The sequence below is a fragment of the Diabrotica virgifera genome, chromosome 9 (genome assembly GCF_917563875.1).
Source record: "Diabrotica virgifera virgifera chromosome 9, PGI_DIABVI_V3a".
Taxonomy (NCBI): Eukaryota; Metazoa; Arthropoda; class Insecta; order Coleoptera; family Chrysomelidae; genus Diabrotica; species Diabrotica virgifera.
The window spans coordinates 139,899,897-139,914,072 of NC_065451.1; the positions used below are offsets into that span (position 1 = coordinate 139,899,897).

The 14,176-nt window shown below is 33.3% G+C and overlaps 2 protein-coding genes across 3 annotated transcripts; both read left to right on the top strand.

The window, feature by feature from the left end:
* Window positions 1–660: 660 nt before the first annotated feature.
* Window positions 661–1,317, top strand: LOC126891463 (uncharacterized). The gene has a single exon (XM_050660640.1). It carries the CDS (start codon window positions 661–663, stop codon window positions 1,315–1,317), a length of 657 nt encoding a protein of 218 aa, XP_050516597.1.
* Window positions 1,318–5,319: 4,002 nt separating this feature from the next.
* On the top strand, window positions 5,320–11,877 carry LOC126892550 (uncharacterized). Of its 2 annotated transcripts, none has more exons than XM_050662115.1 (2): window positions 5,320–7,874; window positions 11,056–11,877. In XM_050662115.1, the coding sequence occupies exons 1-2, from the start codon at window positions 7,717–7,719 to the stop codon at window positions 11,684–11,686; spliced, it is 789 nt and encodes a 262-aa protein (XP_050518072.1). In that variant the 5' UTR covers window positions 5,320–7,716; the 3' UTR covers window positions 11,687–11,877. Both variants share the same exon structure in this region; 1 of them encodes a protein (XP_050518072.1).
* The last annotated feature ends 2,299 nt before the right edge of the window (window positions 11,878–14,176 follow it).

Here is a 14,176-nt window from a genome sequence, read left to right on the forward strand (position 1 = left end):
TTTGTCAACTTTAAAAGTAAATTAATTACAACAAATAAAAAAGCGAAATCGAAATAAAGGCATTAAAAACTTATGAGTGCAGTTAGCGGGGGCGACGCCCCCGATAAAAATGTTTTAGAAACCCAAATGGATACAGAACATGCAACATCTTCAAAGGAGGAGCTGTTAGGATTTCAAAATCTTGTTCCGGTTACACAGATAAGTACCACAAAACTTGTTAATAATAAACCCATTATCGATAATGACTTTGCTAATGTACAAAGTTCAATAACAAATACCATAAATAAAGAAGTAGGAACAAAAAGGGAGGAATTTCTTTACCGACAAAACGATCTAGGACCTTTTTACGTTTATTTAGAAAATAATTCACCCGATTTTCAAGGCAGATTAAACGCGTTAAGGATAGGTGACATTATTATCACAAATTTTAAAGAAATTGATGAAAAAATTGTAAACATTGACGCAGTAGGGAGAAATAAAATACGTATTAAATTTAAAGATTATAAATCGGCTAACTATATCATATCTAAAAAAAGAGAAGCAATATTGACAAAAAATAATTTAGACATATACATTCCTAAGTTTCTTTTAGTTAGACAGGGCGTAATAAAAGATATTTCCACAGAATTTTCAGTAGAGTATGTTAAGAACACAATCAAAATGTACGATTTACATTGTAAATTTGAAGTCCTTCAAGTCACAAGATTAAATCGAAGGCAAGTAGATGAAAACGGTACTCAATACATTCCAACAAAAACATGTATAGTTAGTTTTAAGTCACAAGTGCTACCAAAATATATAAAAATCAACAAGGTACTAAAGAAAGTCGAACCGTATAAACAAAAGGTGCTATTATGCTTTAATTGTCTTCGATTCGGACATACGGGTGGGCAGTGTAAGAGCAGGGCTAGGTGCGATAAATGTCAAGAATCCCACAACTCAAAAGAATGTAAAAAGACCGGTCTCACTCCAAAATGTTTTAATTGTTCGGGAGATCATTTTACTACAAACTTAAGCGCGTGTCAAGAATTTCAGCGTCAAAAACTTATTAAAGACGCTATGTCTTCCAATAATATTAGTTATCAAGACGCCAACAAACAGTTCCCCAGAAACTCTTATGCAAAAGTAACATCCATTACTACGGAACAAACAACAAACCTCTCCTGCCTCAAAACTTTTCCTCCATTAAATCCCAATAATTATATACCCACCCAACTCCAATTAAATTCAATTAACAAAATGTCAACTAATAATATATTCTACAATAATAATTCAAATAGTACAAATTCTCGAACATTTAAAAGACAGACCAAATAGTCCAGATCTAACATTATTTTGGATAATGAAATTATATCTTCCCCTAGATCTCAATTACCTACGGGAGGAATATTAGAAGTATTAACTATAAGGGAAATATTAATAATAATCCAGTTGCATCTCCTTCAGACTTGAGCATGATAAATTCAATATTAGAATTAGTTATAGAAATTGTATCAAAAGTTTTAGTAACAAAAACTATAAATGTAAATAAGGAAGAACTCGAAAACTTAGTCAAATTAACTATAAATGGAAACACGTCATCACATTCTCAGACCTTAACCATCAGACAATAAATATTCTTCAATGGAACTGCCGTTCGGCAGTTTCTAATAAAAATAACTTGGACGACATCTATGGCAAGATTCTTTTGGAAGCTATCGAACAATGCAACCTAGTAATTATGAACGACGGATCACCTACATTAGCAAACAATAAGAAGTCAGCTGTAGACTTGACCCTCTGTACACAGGATCTGACACAACTAATTACGTGGTCTACTTTAGAAGAACCTTATGGCTCTAACTACTTACCAATACACATACAATTTGGAAGGAATATCCCGCTTGCGCAAATTAAACAGACAAAACATAATATATGGAGACTCAAGGCTGCTAATTGGGATGTATACACCGCTACACTTGAAGAAACAGAACCAAAATCATCACTAATAGGCATTATCGACAATATTAACAAAGCTGCCAACAAAGCAATTCCCTTACGAAAATCAAACACACAAAACAGAAATCATTGCTCGAAGGACTGGTGGAACGAAACCTGTAACATAGCTGCTAAAGCAAGAAAACAAGCTTTCTTAACCTACACACAGGCTCCAAATCTTAATAATCTAACAGAATATAAAAGACTTGATGCAGTAGCTAAAAAAACTTTTAAAGACACCAGGAAAAAAAGCTGGATAAATGATTGCCAAAATATAAATCAAAATACTCCAATTAAAGAAGTGTGGAACAAGGTAAACCGATATAAAAACCGAAAACAAGCAAATAAACCCCCAATAAACCCCAAAGAAGACTGGATAAGCGAATTCCACACAAAAATCTCACCTCCATGGGTTGAAAACAACATTAGTCAACAAATAGCTACCGTAAATAGGAACACTTCTGTTCTACAATCGCTATTTCCATTATGGGAACTCGATCATTGCATTAAATCAACAAATAATAAATCTCCCGGGGCGGATAACATTTCATATAATATGTTGCATAAAATACCCCTAGACCGTAAGAAAGCCCTGTTGGAATTGTTCAATTCGATTTGGATAAATAGGATTGCTTTTCCACCGATGTGGAAAGAATACATCATAGTACCTATCAAAAAACCTGGAAAACAGAACGGAAATGCAGATTCATATAGACCCATAGCCTTATCATCGTGTATATTTAAAACTATGGAAAGAATGATAAAGAACAGGCTTGAATATTGGCTAGAAAATGAAAAAATATTACCTGACTCACAATATGCTTTTAGAAAGGGAAGATCTTCCTTAGAGCCCCTAACGATACTAGTAAATGACATCTATCTAGGATTCACACACAAATACAGCACTTTGGCCACATTTTTGGATATAACTTCAGCATATGATAATGTTCAAATAAATATACTAGAAGAGCTCATCAATATTGGTCTACCAACCTCCTTTGCCAACTTCATAAAATCAGCTTACTCTAATCGATCAGTTTCCTTAAAGATAAATCAAGAAATTTCGGAATCAAGAATATGTAGATCTGGATTACCACAAGGTAGTATCCTGAGCCCAATCCTCTACAGCAGGGGTGTCAAACTCAATTTTGCAGAGGGCCATATATTAAATTCAGAATGTGTCGGCGGGCCAGATTCAAATAAAAAAAAATGTACTGAATTATTATAACATTTTATTTAATAGTATACTTATAATATACGGTTGTTAAAAATCATATCAAAGTTATAAAAGAGGGTAATTATTTTGAGCTCGAGGATCCAGATACCTGACTTCTCTTGTTTTTGACAAGCTCATTGATGTCAGGTATCATATTCGTTGTATTTATTTTAAGAATTGATTGGAGATGTTCATTTGTAAGTCTTGTGCGATGTTTGTTCTTATTTATTTTCATGACGGAAAACATCTGCTCACATAAATAGGTGCTACCAAACATGCACAGAATGCGTGCTGCATGCTTTTTTAATTCCGGGTAGTTATCCAAACTCTTGAAATATTGTGTATAAAATGTAAGTGCGTTAACCTCTTTAAATTTTTCTTTCAAAATACTGTCCGATTGAAGATCTATCAACTCCATTTGCAAATGAACTGGTGCCTGTGAAGCTTCAAAATTGAATGGATTGTTGAAAATTGGGAATTCCATTTCATTCATTTTGTGGAAGTCTTCAAAACGATTGTTGAATTCCGTGATAAGATTTTGCAGAAGTTGAGAATATTGATCCAATTTTTTTTGATCCACTGTGCCAAATGATTTTAAATGAGGGAAATGATCCAAAGTTTGATTTTTTACCTGATTTTCCCGCAGCCTCAACTTTGTTTCAAAGGCTTGAATACATGAGTACATTTGAGTGACAATCAAATTTTTACCCTGTAACTTTACATTCAGATCAGTCAAGTGTTTATTCATATCTACCAAAAAGGCACAAACAACCCACCAGTCATTGTCATAATCAATTGGGTTGCCTTTTTCTAACATGAAAGCTTGAATAGGGTCACGTAATGCAAAAATCTTTCTAAAACTACTCCTCGACTGAGCCAACGAACTTCGGTGAAATAAGGGACATCAGAAAACTTTTCGTCCAAATCTTGTAAAAACTGCCTGAACTGTCGGTGATTTAGTCCTCTGCTCCTTATAAAATTTACTATTTTAATTATAGGTTGCATGACATGGTCCATTTTTAAATGTTTGGATGCCAATGATTCCTGGTGAATTATACAGTGAAATCCCACAAAATTTCCTGATGTTTTCTGTTTTAATTTAGTTACAACGCCCGAATGTTGGCCAACCATGGCAGGAGCGCCATCCGTAGTTGTGCTGCTAAGTATATTCCAATCGAGTCCATATTCTGCCATCAAATGCTCCAATGCAGAATAAATATCATTTGCTGTTGTAGTACCTGTCAATGGAACGCACTTTAATAGTTCTTCAGTTATTTCAAAGTTACTGTTAATACCTCGTATAAAAACAGCAAGTTGAGCTGTATCAACAGTATCAGTGCTCTCATCAACAGCCAGTGAAAAGTTTGTAAATTCCTTAATTTTCTCCTTCAGTTGAAGAACCAAATTTTGAGATAAATCATTTATTCTTGAAGCAACAGTGTTTCTTGACAGCGAAATATTTTGAATTATTGACTTTTGAAATGGAAATGAAACATCGGCAACTTTTAACATACAGTCTTTAATAAAATCACCATCAGTGAAAGGTTTTGATCTCTTCGCGATTTCTAATGCAATAATAAAACTTGATTTCAGGGCATCTTCGCTCTCAGTATTAGCTTTAGTAAACATCGATTGTTGACCTTGAAGTTTAGATTTTAAAGATGACAATCTGTCCATTCTTATTTTTTCAGTGTAACAATCGAATTTTGATTTATGATTCGTATCATAGTGTCTCTTCAAGTTAAACTCCTTACAAACAGCAACTGTTTGATTGCAAATCAAACACAGTGGTTTACCTTTCCATTCTATGAAAAAATATGCATTTTCCCATTTAGACTGAAAAACTCTACGTTCACTATCAACTTTACGTTTTTGTGACATTATGCCGAAATCGTAACAAATATGGAACTCGACACAATTATGGATATCGCACACGCACGACACAAACAAATGTACAATACCTTCTCAACCACTACTTCGCAACTGACTCACGTGACACGTCGACGCACTTCTTTTATATCGATAAGGAAGGTTCTAGTCTAGACTCGAAGCGCATGGAAGATTCTATTGTTCTCAACAAAAATAATAGGGTGTTTCCGCTAAGAGATGGTGTTACTGTCTATCTCTCTCGCTTGTCTAGGCACGCGCTGCCTTTGAAATGAATTATAAATGTAGTGCAGTGTACGCATTTTAAAACTTCCGTAGAGCAATCGAGTGAAGTCTAAAAGCTCTAAAAAACATGATTCTTCTTTCTGTGACACATTGCGATCGCGGGCCGTATTGGTATGGCCCGGGGGCCGGATGCGGCCCGCGGGCCGTATCTTTGACATGACTGCTCTACAGCCTGTACACAATGGACATAGAAAATGTTATATCACAAAAGTCCAAAATTATTCAATACGCCGATGATGTTGTTATTTACACCAGTAGCAAATCAGAGGACAAATGTATAGAAAATATCAACACTGAATTTACAGAAATCCAAAAATGCCTAGACAACATGGGACTTTCCATATCCGAGTCCAAAACCAATATATGTATTTTCTCTAGAAACAGAAACAACTATCAAAGACAATTAACAATAGGAAAATATAAACTCTGTATTAGTAACTCTGTAAAATATCTTGGTCTGCATCTAGATAGAAAACTATTATGGAAGGACTGTATCCACCAAATTATCAAAAAGACAAGTAATTCTATAAATATTTTAAGAGCGTTTTGTAAAGCAAAGTGGGGAGCAGACCCAAATACGGCTTTACTATTCTACAAAACAATGGTACGATCAATAATGGATTATGGAAGTCAACTCTATGGAACAGCAGCAGATACACATCTAAATAAAATCGAGATACAACAAAATAAATGCTTAAGAGCTTGCCTGGGATATCTAAAGTCAACGCCCATAAACATTATACAAGCTGAAGCCGTGGAACCTCCTCTTAAACTAAGAAGACAACTATTGAGCAGAAAATGCATGATAAAAACCATTTCCAAAAAAACTTCTTACCTCAATAGTATACAGTCACTAACAGTTCAAGTTTTGACCCATAGATACTGGCACTTCAAGAAAACCCCCCTCATAGTAGAAACTTTCTCAGAAATAGCTGACATTACAGATATAGTATATTCCAACCAACTCTCTCCGGTTTTAATTTACTCACCTGAACAAATTTTTTCACGTGAAATTAGAACCTACTATTTTGAAAGTCAAGAAGTAGCATGTATCAATCAAACAAAGTTCAACGAAACAAAAAACAAATACTGGCCAAACTATGATTCTATATTCACTGATGGATCAAAGTCAAAAGAATATACCAGTTGTGCCTTTTACCATTTTGAGGAAAATACTGACAAAAAATTTATTTTACCAAAAGAAGCTTCCATATATACTGCAGAATTAACAGCAATAGTGCAAGCTATGAAATACATACTCGGCTCTAACTACGACAAATTCATAGTATGTACGGACAGCAAAAGTGCAGTAGATAAACTTAAAAATGTTAAAATAAATAGATCAGTTAATCATATTGAAGCAAAAATCCTGTATTAAGAACTAAATCTTAAACTACCCCCGTCCGATTTATTCTTAAATCAAAGAAGCAAAATAAATGAGATGTGGCATAACCTATACAATGCATCAAAAACCGGAACAAACTTTTGTAAACACCAGCAAAGAATCCCCAGAAAACCATGGTTTCACAAAATACCAAACAGAAACTTTTTCGCCACAATAAATCGAATACGTGCTAACCATGCACTAACACCTTATTATAAGCACAAAATGAAAATTACAGACGATCCACTTTGTAGTTGTGGTAAAATGGGTACATTGGTACATGTTTTACTTGAATGTCCAATAAATAATGGAAACATTAACAAACTATATAAAAACTTAATTCACTACAAGATAAACCTTCCAATAGACCTAAATTGTATTATTTTTTCAGGAAATAATGATATACTTTATGTACTTCATCAACATATCATAAATTGTAAACTAAAATTGTAAAATTACTAACCAATTTTGTAAGCAATTCTGCGAAAGAAACTAAATGTAAAGCATTATTACAGGAAAAAAAATGGTGATTACAAAAAAAAATTAATAAACCAATTAAAATAAAAAAATATAAAGAAATAAATAAAAAAAATCAAACAAAAAACACATAAACAAAGAGGGCTGAAAGATGGTTGAACCGGGTTGATGCCCTAGCTCTGTGAAGAAAAAAAAGAAATTAAACACCTTACTAATGCTACATATTACTAACAAAACAAATGAATACATCATGCTCAAGTTTGATACTATGAAACAATTCACACAAATTAATTATTCAGTCTAACATAGTCTGGCTAATTGGTTCTCACCAAAGCCACAAATTCCACGAAAAAAAAAATAGTAATTTATAATAATATTGATATTTAGTAATTTATAATAATAGTAATACTTAGTAATTAATCATAATTAGTAATTTATAATAATAGTAATATTTCGAACTCTTATATAGAACTCTTTAATAAGTAAATATATGGTTGATAATGAGACCAAGTTCCATAGTTTCTTTCGCGTGACGAAGAACCAGTTCCATTTCTTGTTATGTGCTAGTAAGGAAGACATAATGAAATCTCCTACAAGAATGGTAAGGAGAGTGATAACACCAGAAGAAAAACTTGGTGTCACCTTAAGGTTAGTTAGTTATTATGTTAGTAATTATGAAAACAACAGCATTGCTTATGTATATCTGGAAATTACATTTTATTAAAATATTAATTGAGGACCCTAGAGAAAAAGGGGTATAAGTGACAAAAAGTAAATTTCGAGTAAACGCTGTTCAAAGTTCAGCTTTCACTGTAATTGCCACTGTTGTGTTTTTTGTATTCCATAGGGTACTGGATTGGATGATGATTATAGATTTGGTTTTTGTATGTTTATTTATTTACACACATGGATACATGATTTTTTAATTTTATAGGTTATATCTGTCATGTCAAATTTCTTTTTCGCTTTCATGTCAAAATTCAGTTCTACCAATTACTGAGTACAAAACAAAACTAGTTACTAAAACATTAAAAAATAAAAATCCTAACAGCCACGATTTCTTAATGGTAGATTTTCTTCTTCGGTTTGGTAACTGTAGGCATTATTATTCTTAATTGTAACAAAAAATCATGATTTTATTAACATTACTCATTTTGGAGCCATTTTTAGGTTACTAAGTAGCACTTGTACCCCTTTACTTCTAAGAATTGTAACATAAAGGCAAAACATTTAAAAAGATTATAAAGTTTTTGTACACATTTTTTCTTTACCGTAACACTAATACATATGATTTATGATTCATCGGCATCAGTGTCGTAATGATGTTCCAACTCGTCATTTTCGACTTCCGCTTCTTCTGAGTTTATAAGTTCTAGCTTGTTGACCATCATGTCGCAGATTTGTGAAAAACTCATGGTAAATTGGAGGTACGTAGTTAAGCAGCTGTTGCAGATTTGAATATTTGGCCTGCTTAACGAGAGGCCTTCTGTCAATCGGTACTGGTAAGAGATCTGGCAGAAGGACAGGGTTTTTGCCAGCTCGAGTGGGTTTCATAGATAGCTCACTAAACTCTTCCATACCTCCAGCTGATTTCTTGTAAAACAGGGTTAAAGGTTTGTCCTCCTGAAAATGTAACCATTGCATACTCTGTATTCCACTTACGTTTTTCTTGAAGTATGGCGCCAGTGTTTGAAAATCTAAAAAATCGTCATTTTCCATCTGTACTGTAAAGAACTTTCTACTTGTAGAAGTTACCAGCTCCATCCAATGTTGTGGTACATACAGGTCCTTTTTGGTTCTTTTCTTTTCTAACTCTATTAAACCAAAATTTTGGTCACACTCATTATAAGAATGGCCACTTATAAAAAATCGATGATCCACTGTTTGAATATTACTGTTTCTGACAATGTAGAGCCAAAATTTGACTGTCAGATGACTCTTGTTTTGGCCTCCACAATTGTCGCTAAATGCAGTTATGTGTTTTACAGATGGGGGAAGGCTTCTGATATATTTTAGGAGACAAGATGATATTTCCTGACATCCACGTGACGCCTGACCTTCGTGCCACATAAAGAAGTGGGTCGCTCCATTCTGTAGGTTATGGACCCCTAAGTTATACGTCCACAGTTGCCTTAGATAGTATGCTTTAGACGTTGACACATTGGGAGTTTGCATAGTTTTTTGTAAGTCGAAGATGAACGCAACTTTGCTAGCATCCTTTAGGCCATGACACTCTTCTTTTGCTATTCTGACGGCTTCCGCCTTACGCAGTCTTTTTCTCTCTTACAAAGTCTTTTTCTCTCTGAGCTAAATCTTTTTCTTCTGCCGAACCGTGATTTATTTTTATCTGAAATTTGTCACAGGTGTCTGTACTTGGCCTTTTGAAACTAAGGTTGAAATGAGTATTAAAAATATTTCTGTAAAAGCTTTCCTTTACAGGTTCTTCCTGTTTTTCCTCCTTGCAGAAATCACAATAAAGTTTATGCATTATTTTCAAATTACATTCCTGAGGAAGATACCTCCTATTGGGAGTCTTATTTCTAGTGTAGTGGCTTGTGTACTTAGGGAAGTTATGAAACTAAAATAATATAAATGATCGTAATTTTTTAGTAACGTTTTTATAAGAGAAAGTATCTACAGTAAAAGCTCTTAATAAAACAATTTAGAAGGATTTTATAATATACTTATTTATTGTCAACTATTTTAAACAGTAGGAGCAAACAGTATTCCTTAACTTACCTTCAGTTTTTAGGTTACGTACATCCATCTCGTTCAAAGCTTCAAACAAACAGCACGAACTCTTCTTAAAAGCACTGTAGTTAATAATAACGTAAAACACTGCAGGTTACAATAAAGCAATACTTTAATGACAAAGTAATATTGCTTTAGAAGAGCTATTCCACTACCCATCCAAAATAATAACAAACTCAACTAACAGTCTGACACAGTGGAACAGGGGTACAAGCGCACTCGTATCTCTTCTCCTCTAAGCCCTACTCATAGTTGGCTTGGAGGTTAAGTAACTTGTCGCTAGAAAGCAGCACCTGTTGAGACTTATCGCCTAGATCTCTTTACCTCCAAATAGAATAAAATATTTTCCGCAAATCGCCAGGAAATTTTGACATTCCTGTCAAAATTTCTTGAAGAAAAAGTCAGGACTTCCTTACTGTAAGGAAATGTCATTTCCTTACTGTAAGGAAATGATATTTCCGTACAGTTGTTAGTGTTCTACATAAATGATAATACATATTTTTACTCATGTGATAATCCATAAAACGTCTCTATGCATTTTCGTACTTTTCTCTTGATTTCTTTGGCAATAATTCTAATGAAGCAGTATTCACTGCCTCAACCAGCTCTGGAGGAGTCCCAGGAATGGAAATTTCATCATCACTTATCATTTTACTTTCGAGAACACCAGCAATTAAATTTATAAGCGTCAAGTTTGACAATTCAACCTCAATACGTTTCCATAGTAACCCAAGTAATTTTATTAGGAATTTCAAAGCACCATTTATTTGGGAATAAAATTATCCCGTTTTTTTTAAATCAATCAATATCTGTCGAATTTTAAACGATTTGCGGAAAAATAGTATGTTTACCTCGTAGGAAAAGCCACATTCCTGGACTCTGTGTTGCTAAGTCTCGGCTTGCGCCTCGACTTAGCAATCTTCACAGTCGTCCAGGAATGTTAAGCTTTTCCTACCCGGTAAACAATGTACTATTCCAGTTCAGAAGTGCATTTATATCAATATTTACAAAAATTTCACTCATACCTCTTTTCCTCTAGGGTCCTCCATTAATTATTAATGCTTGTGTCTTGTTTCAGATTCTTGACAACAGGAGAATCGTTCCATTCTTTGAGGTTTCAATTTAGAATATCCCACAATTACATAAGTGTGTTTGTCTCTGATGTACTAACAGCCATATGTAAGAGACTAAAAAATGTGTTAATGCCTGCACCAACAGAAGACACATGGAAAGAAAATTCAATAGAATTCTGGGAAAGATGGAATTTTCCAAATTGTGTCGGTGCCATTGATGGAAAGCATGTTAGAATAGTGTGCCCTTCCAAAAGTGCCTCTCAATTTTTTAATTATAAAAATTATTTTTCAATAATTTTGTTAGTCATAGTGGATGCAGAGTATAAATTTACAGCTGTTGATGTAGGCTCCTATGGTAAAGAGGGTGACAGCAGCAAATTTACTAAGTCTGCATTAGGCAAAAGTTTGTATGAAAATACAATTAACTTCCCTCAAGATGCTGCATTACCTGGCTCACAGAAAGTGTTAGCTTTTGTAATTGTTGAAGACGAAGCCTTTAGGCTTCACAAAAATTTAATGAAACCCTACAATAGAGTACAGGCCAAGGATGACTTCCAAAAGGCAATCTTTAATTACTATGTAGAGCCAGACGGGTATCTGAAAATGCTTTTGGAATTCTCTGTGTCAAATATTTAGAGTGTTTTACACTCCAATCGCTGTTAAAGCAAAAACATGTGACTTTCTAATTTTAGCTGCATGTCTTATCCAGAATTTAATAAGAAATGATGCTCGAATGTCCTCCAATCAGTGCAACGAAGCTGGTAGCAGTACAAAAATATGATCCCTTTGAATAGAAGTGGAGGTTTTGCCCAAAGTGAAGCATTTAATGTGTGAGATGCATTTATAGAGTTTTTTTGCAGCTGAGGGTAAAGTAGAATGACAAGAAAGAAAAATAGGAAGGATGGAAAGAGAATAAATCAATAAAATATTACATGATAAATTGTTTTTTTTTTCTACTGTAAGGTAAATGATGATTATTACAAGTAGAAACTTTTAATACCAACTACTATACCTGCACAGAATAAACCACGATATTTAGAATGATCTTTTATTCGACTTATCAATTTTCAGTTCAGAAATTGTTATCAAAATAAAAATTCAATAAACTATATTTTTATGTGATAATGATTTCCTATGTGGAAATTAAAATATCTAACAAAACATAATTTTAGATAGTTTTGTTTATTCCTAGTAAATATTCGTATTTACTATTAAACAGATGGGCAGAGTATTTCAGTATGGACTATACAACAATAGTGAGACCAACAATGTTGTATACATGTGAAATAGATAATGAATCAGAAAGAAGAAAAAAAGATTTGAAAAAAGAGATTTGAGAGATAAAAACTTGAAAATAATTTTTGATGGTACAAAGAATGGGGCTAATGGTGCAGAAGAACAAATCAGGAGGTAATGGAGTAAAATAATACAGAAAATCAGGGGGGTGCAGAGTTAGATGGTTGGGATATATTTCACAAATGGCACAAGACAGAAACGTTCTATAAGTTTTGTTATCAGGAGAACAAGGTAAGAAGAGGGGAACCACGAAGGGAGTCGTTTGATGCTGTCTGGACACTATCACTAATACACAAGTAAGGCAATAAATAGTGTTGTAAAGACAAATTTTTTTATTATTAAAATATACAAACTAAATATTTTAAATTAAATTAATTAATTTTTATACTTATATTACACTTATTATTATACTATGTACTGTAACAAAAAAAAAAGAAATTCTGTTGGAGTGGAAGTAAAGAGAGTGATAAACTCCAACATAAGTAAGGAAATAAGAAAACTTAAGGTAAGCTAATGGGACAAGAATGAAGACAGATTGCGGTGGCTTCAGCGTTGAAGCCGAAGTAATAAAAATATTAAGAAAAAGCTGAAGTACTTGTATGGGAGGATATAATGATAATGATGATGAAGTTGAGGAAAGAGGAATTAAAAGCGATAGAAGTAGAAGTATGAATAGACAGAGGCAAACTGAATAGAGTTGGCTAGCAAGAGATGCATGAGAAGAACTTGACACTCAATGATGGATACTGCTCGTTTGCATGCCTGTCGAAGAACAGTAGCTCAAGTAGATAATGATGACGACTAGAAAAGGTATATGCTAAGAAAAGAATAATGTTCTGAAAATAAATAAAGATAAATAATTGCTAAAGAAGAACCAATTAAATAAAACTAACAAATCATGGGCGTCAGGAAATGATCTTCGATCACTTTCCCAGGTATCTTACACTGCTGTCAAATATTAAATATATTAAATCAGTAATAATGAACATAAAGGAATAATAAAAATAAATGATATACAAAATAAGTAAATATTTATTAAAAATAACTACTAGATTTTTGACAATCTCTGAGTTACACAAAGTGCATATCATGTGACTCTAAAATGACAAAGTTATACAAAAGTTATATCTATCTAAGATAACAACAATAATGTTACCTGTTACAAAATTACATAAGTACCTCTTACTTACATATAGGGTACAACTCACATGAGATTTCTACCAAATGGTTATAGTACGCCTGCTACGTACAACTAAATTGAAACTGACAAAGATGAAAATATATAAATAAATAGGCACAAGCCTGACGAAGAGAAAATACAATGATGAATTAAGCAAAATTAATTAATAAAAGTTATAGAAATGAAGCTAAGATAAATACCGAAACGACGAATTAACCGAACAAATGAAGTAAAGCGAATAAATAATAAAATATTTGGGAAACAAGCAAGTAATATTACAAAATAAATATCAAACCAATAATAAAGTATAAAACCCTAATTTTCTAGGCCTGATTACCTTGTGCACACAAGTAACTTACCATAGATACAATAGTTTGGGAACCTAATACATTAATACACAAATATCTGAAAAAGTAATTAATAAACACAGTGCATTAAACCAAATGTCTAAAATATAATACCAATAGTTACTCAAAGCACAACACTAAATGTTCCCAAAACAAACCCAAACGACTCCTAGAGGTTGCTGCTGCATCCTCGAAAATCAGCACTAGGATGGTGCCAAATCATGCCTCCTGTAGGCCAAAGTGCCCAGACGTTAATGGAGCCGGAACACTTCAAAAGCTTATTCTCAATGACATACTCCCAGT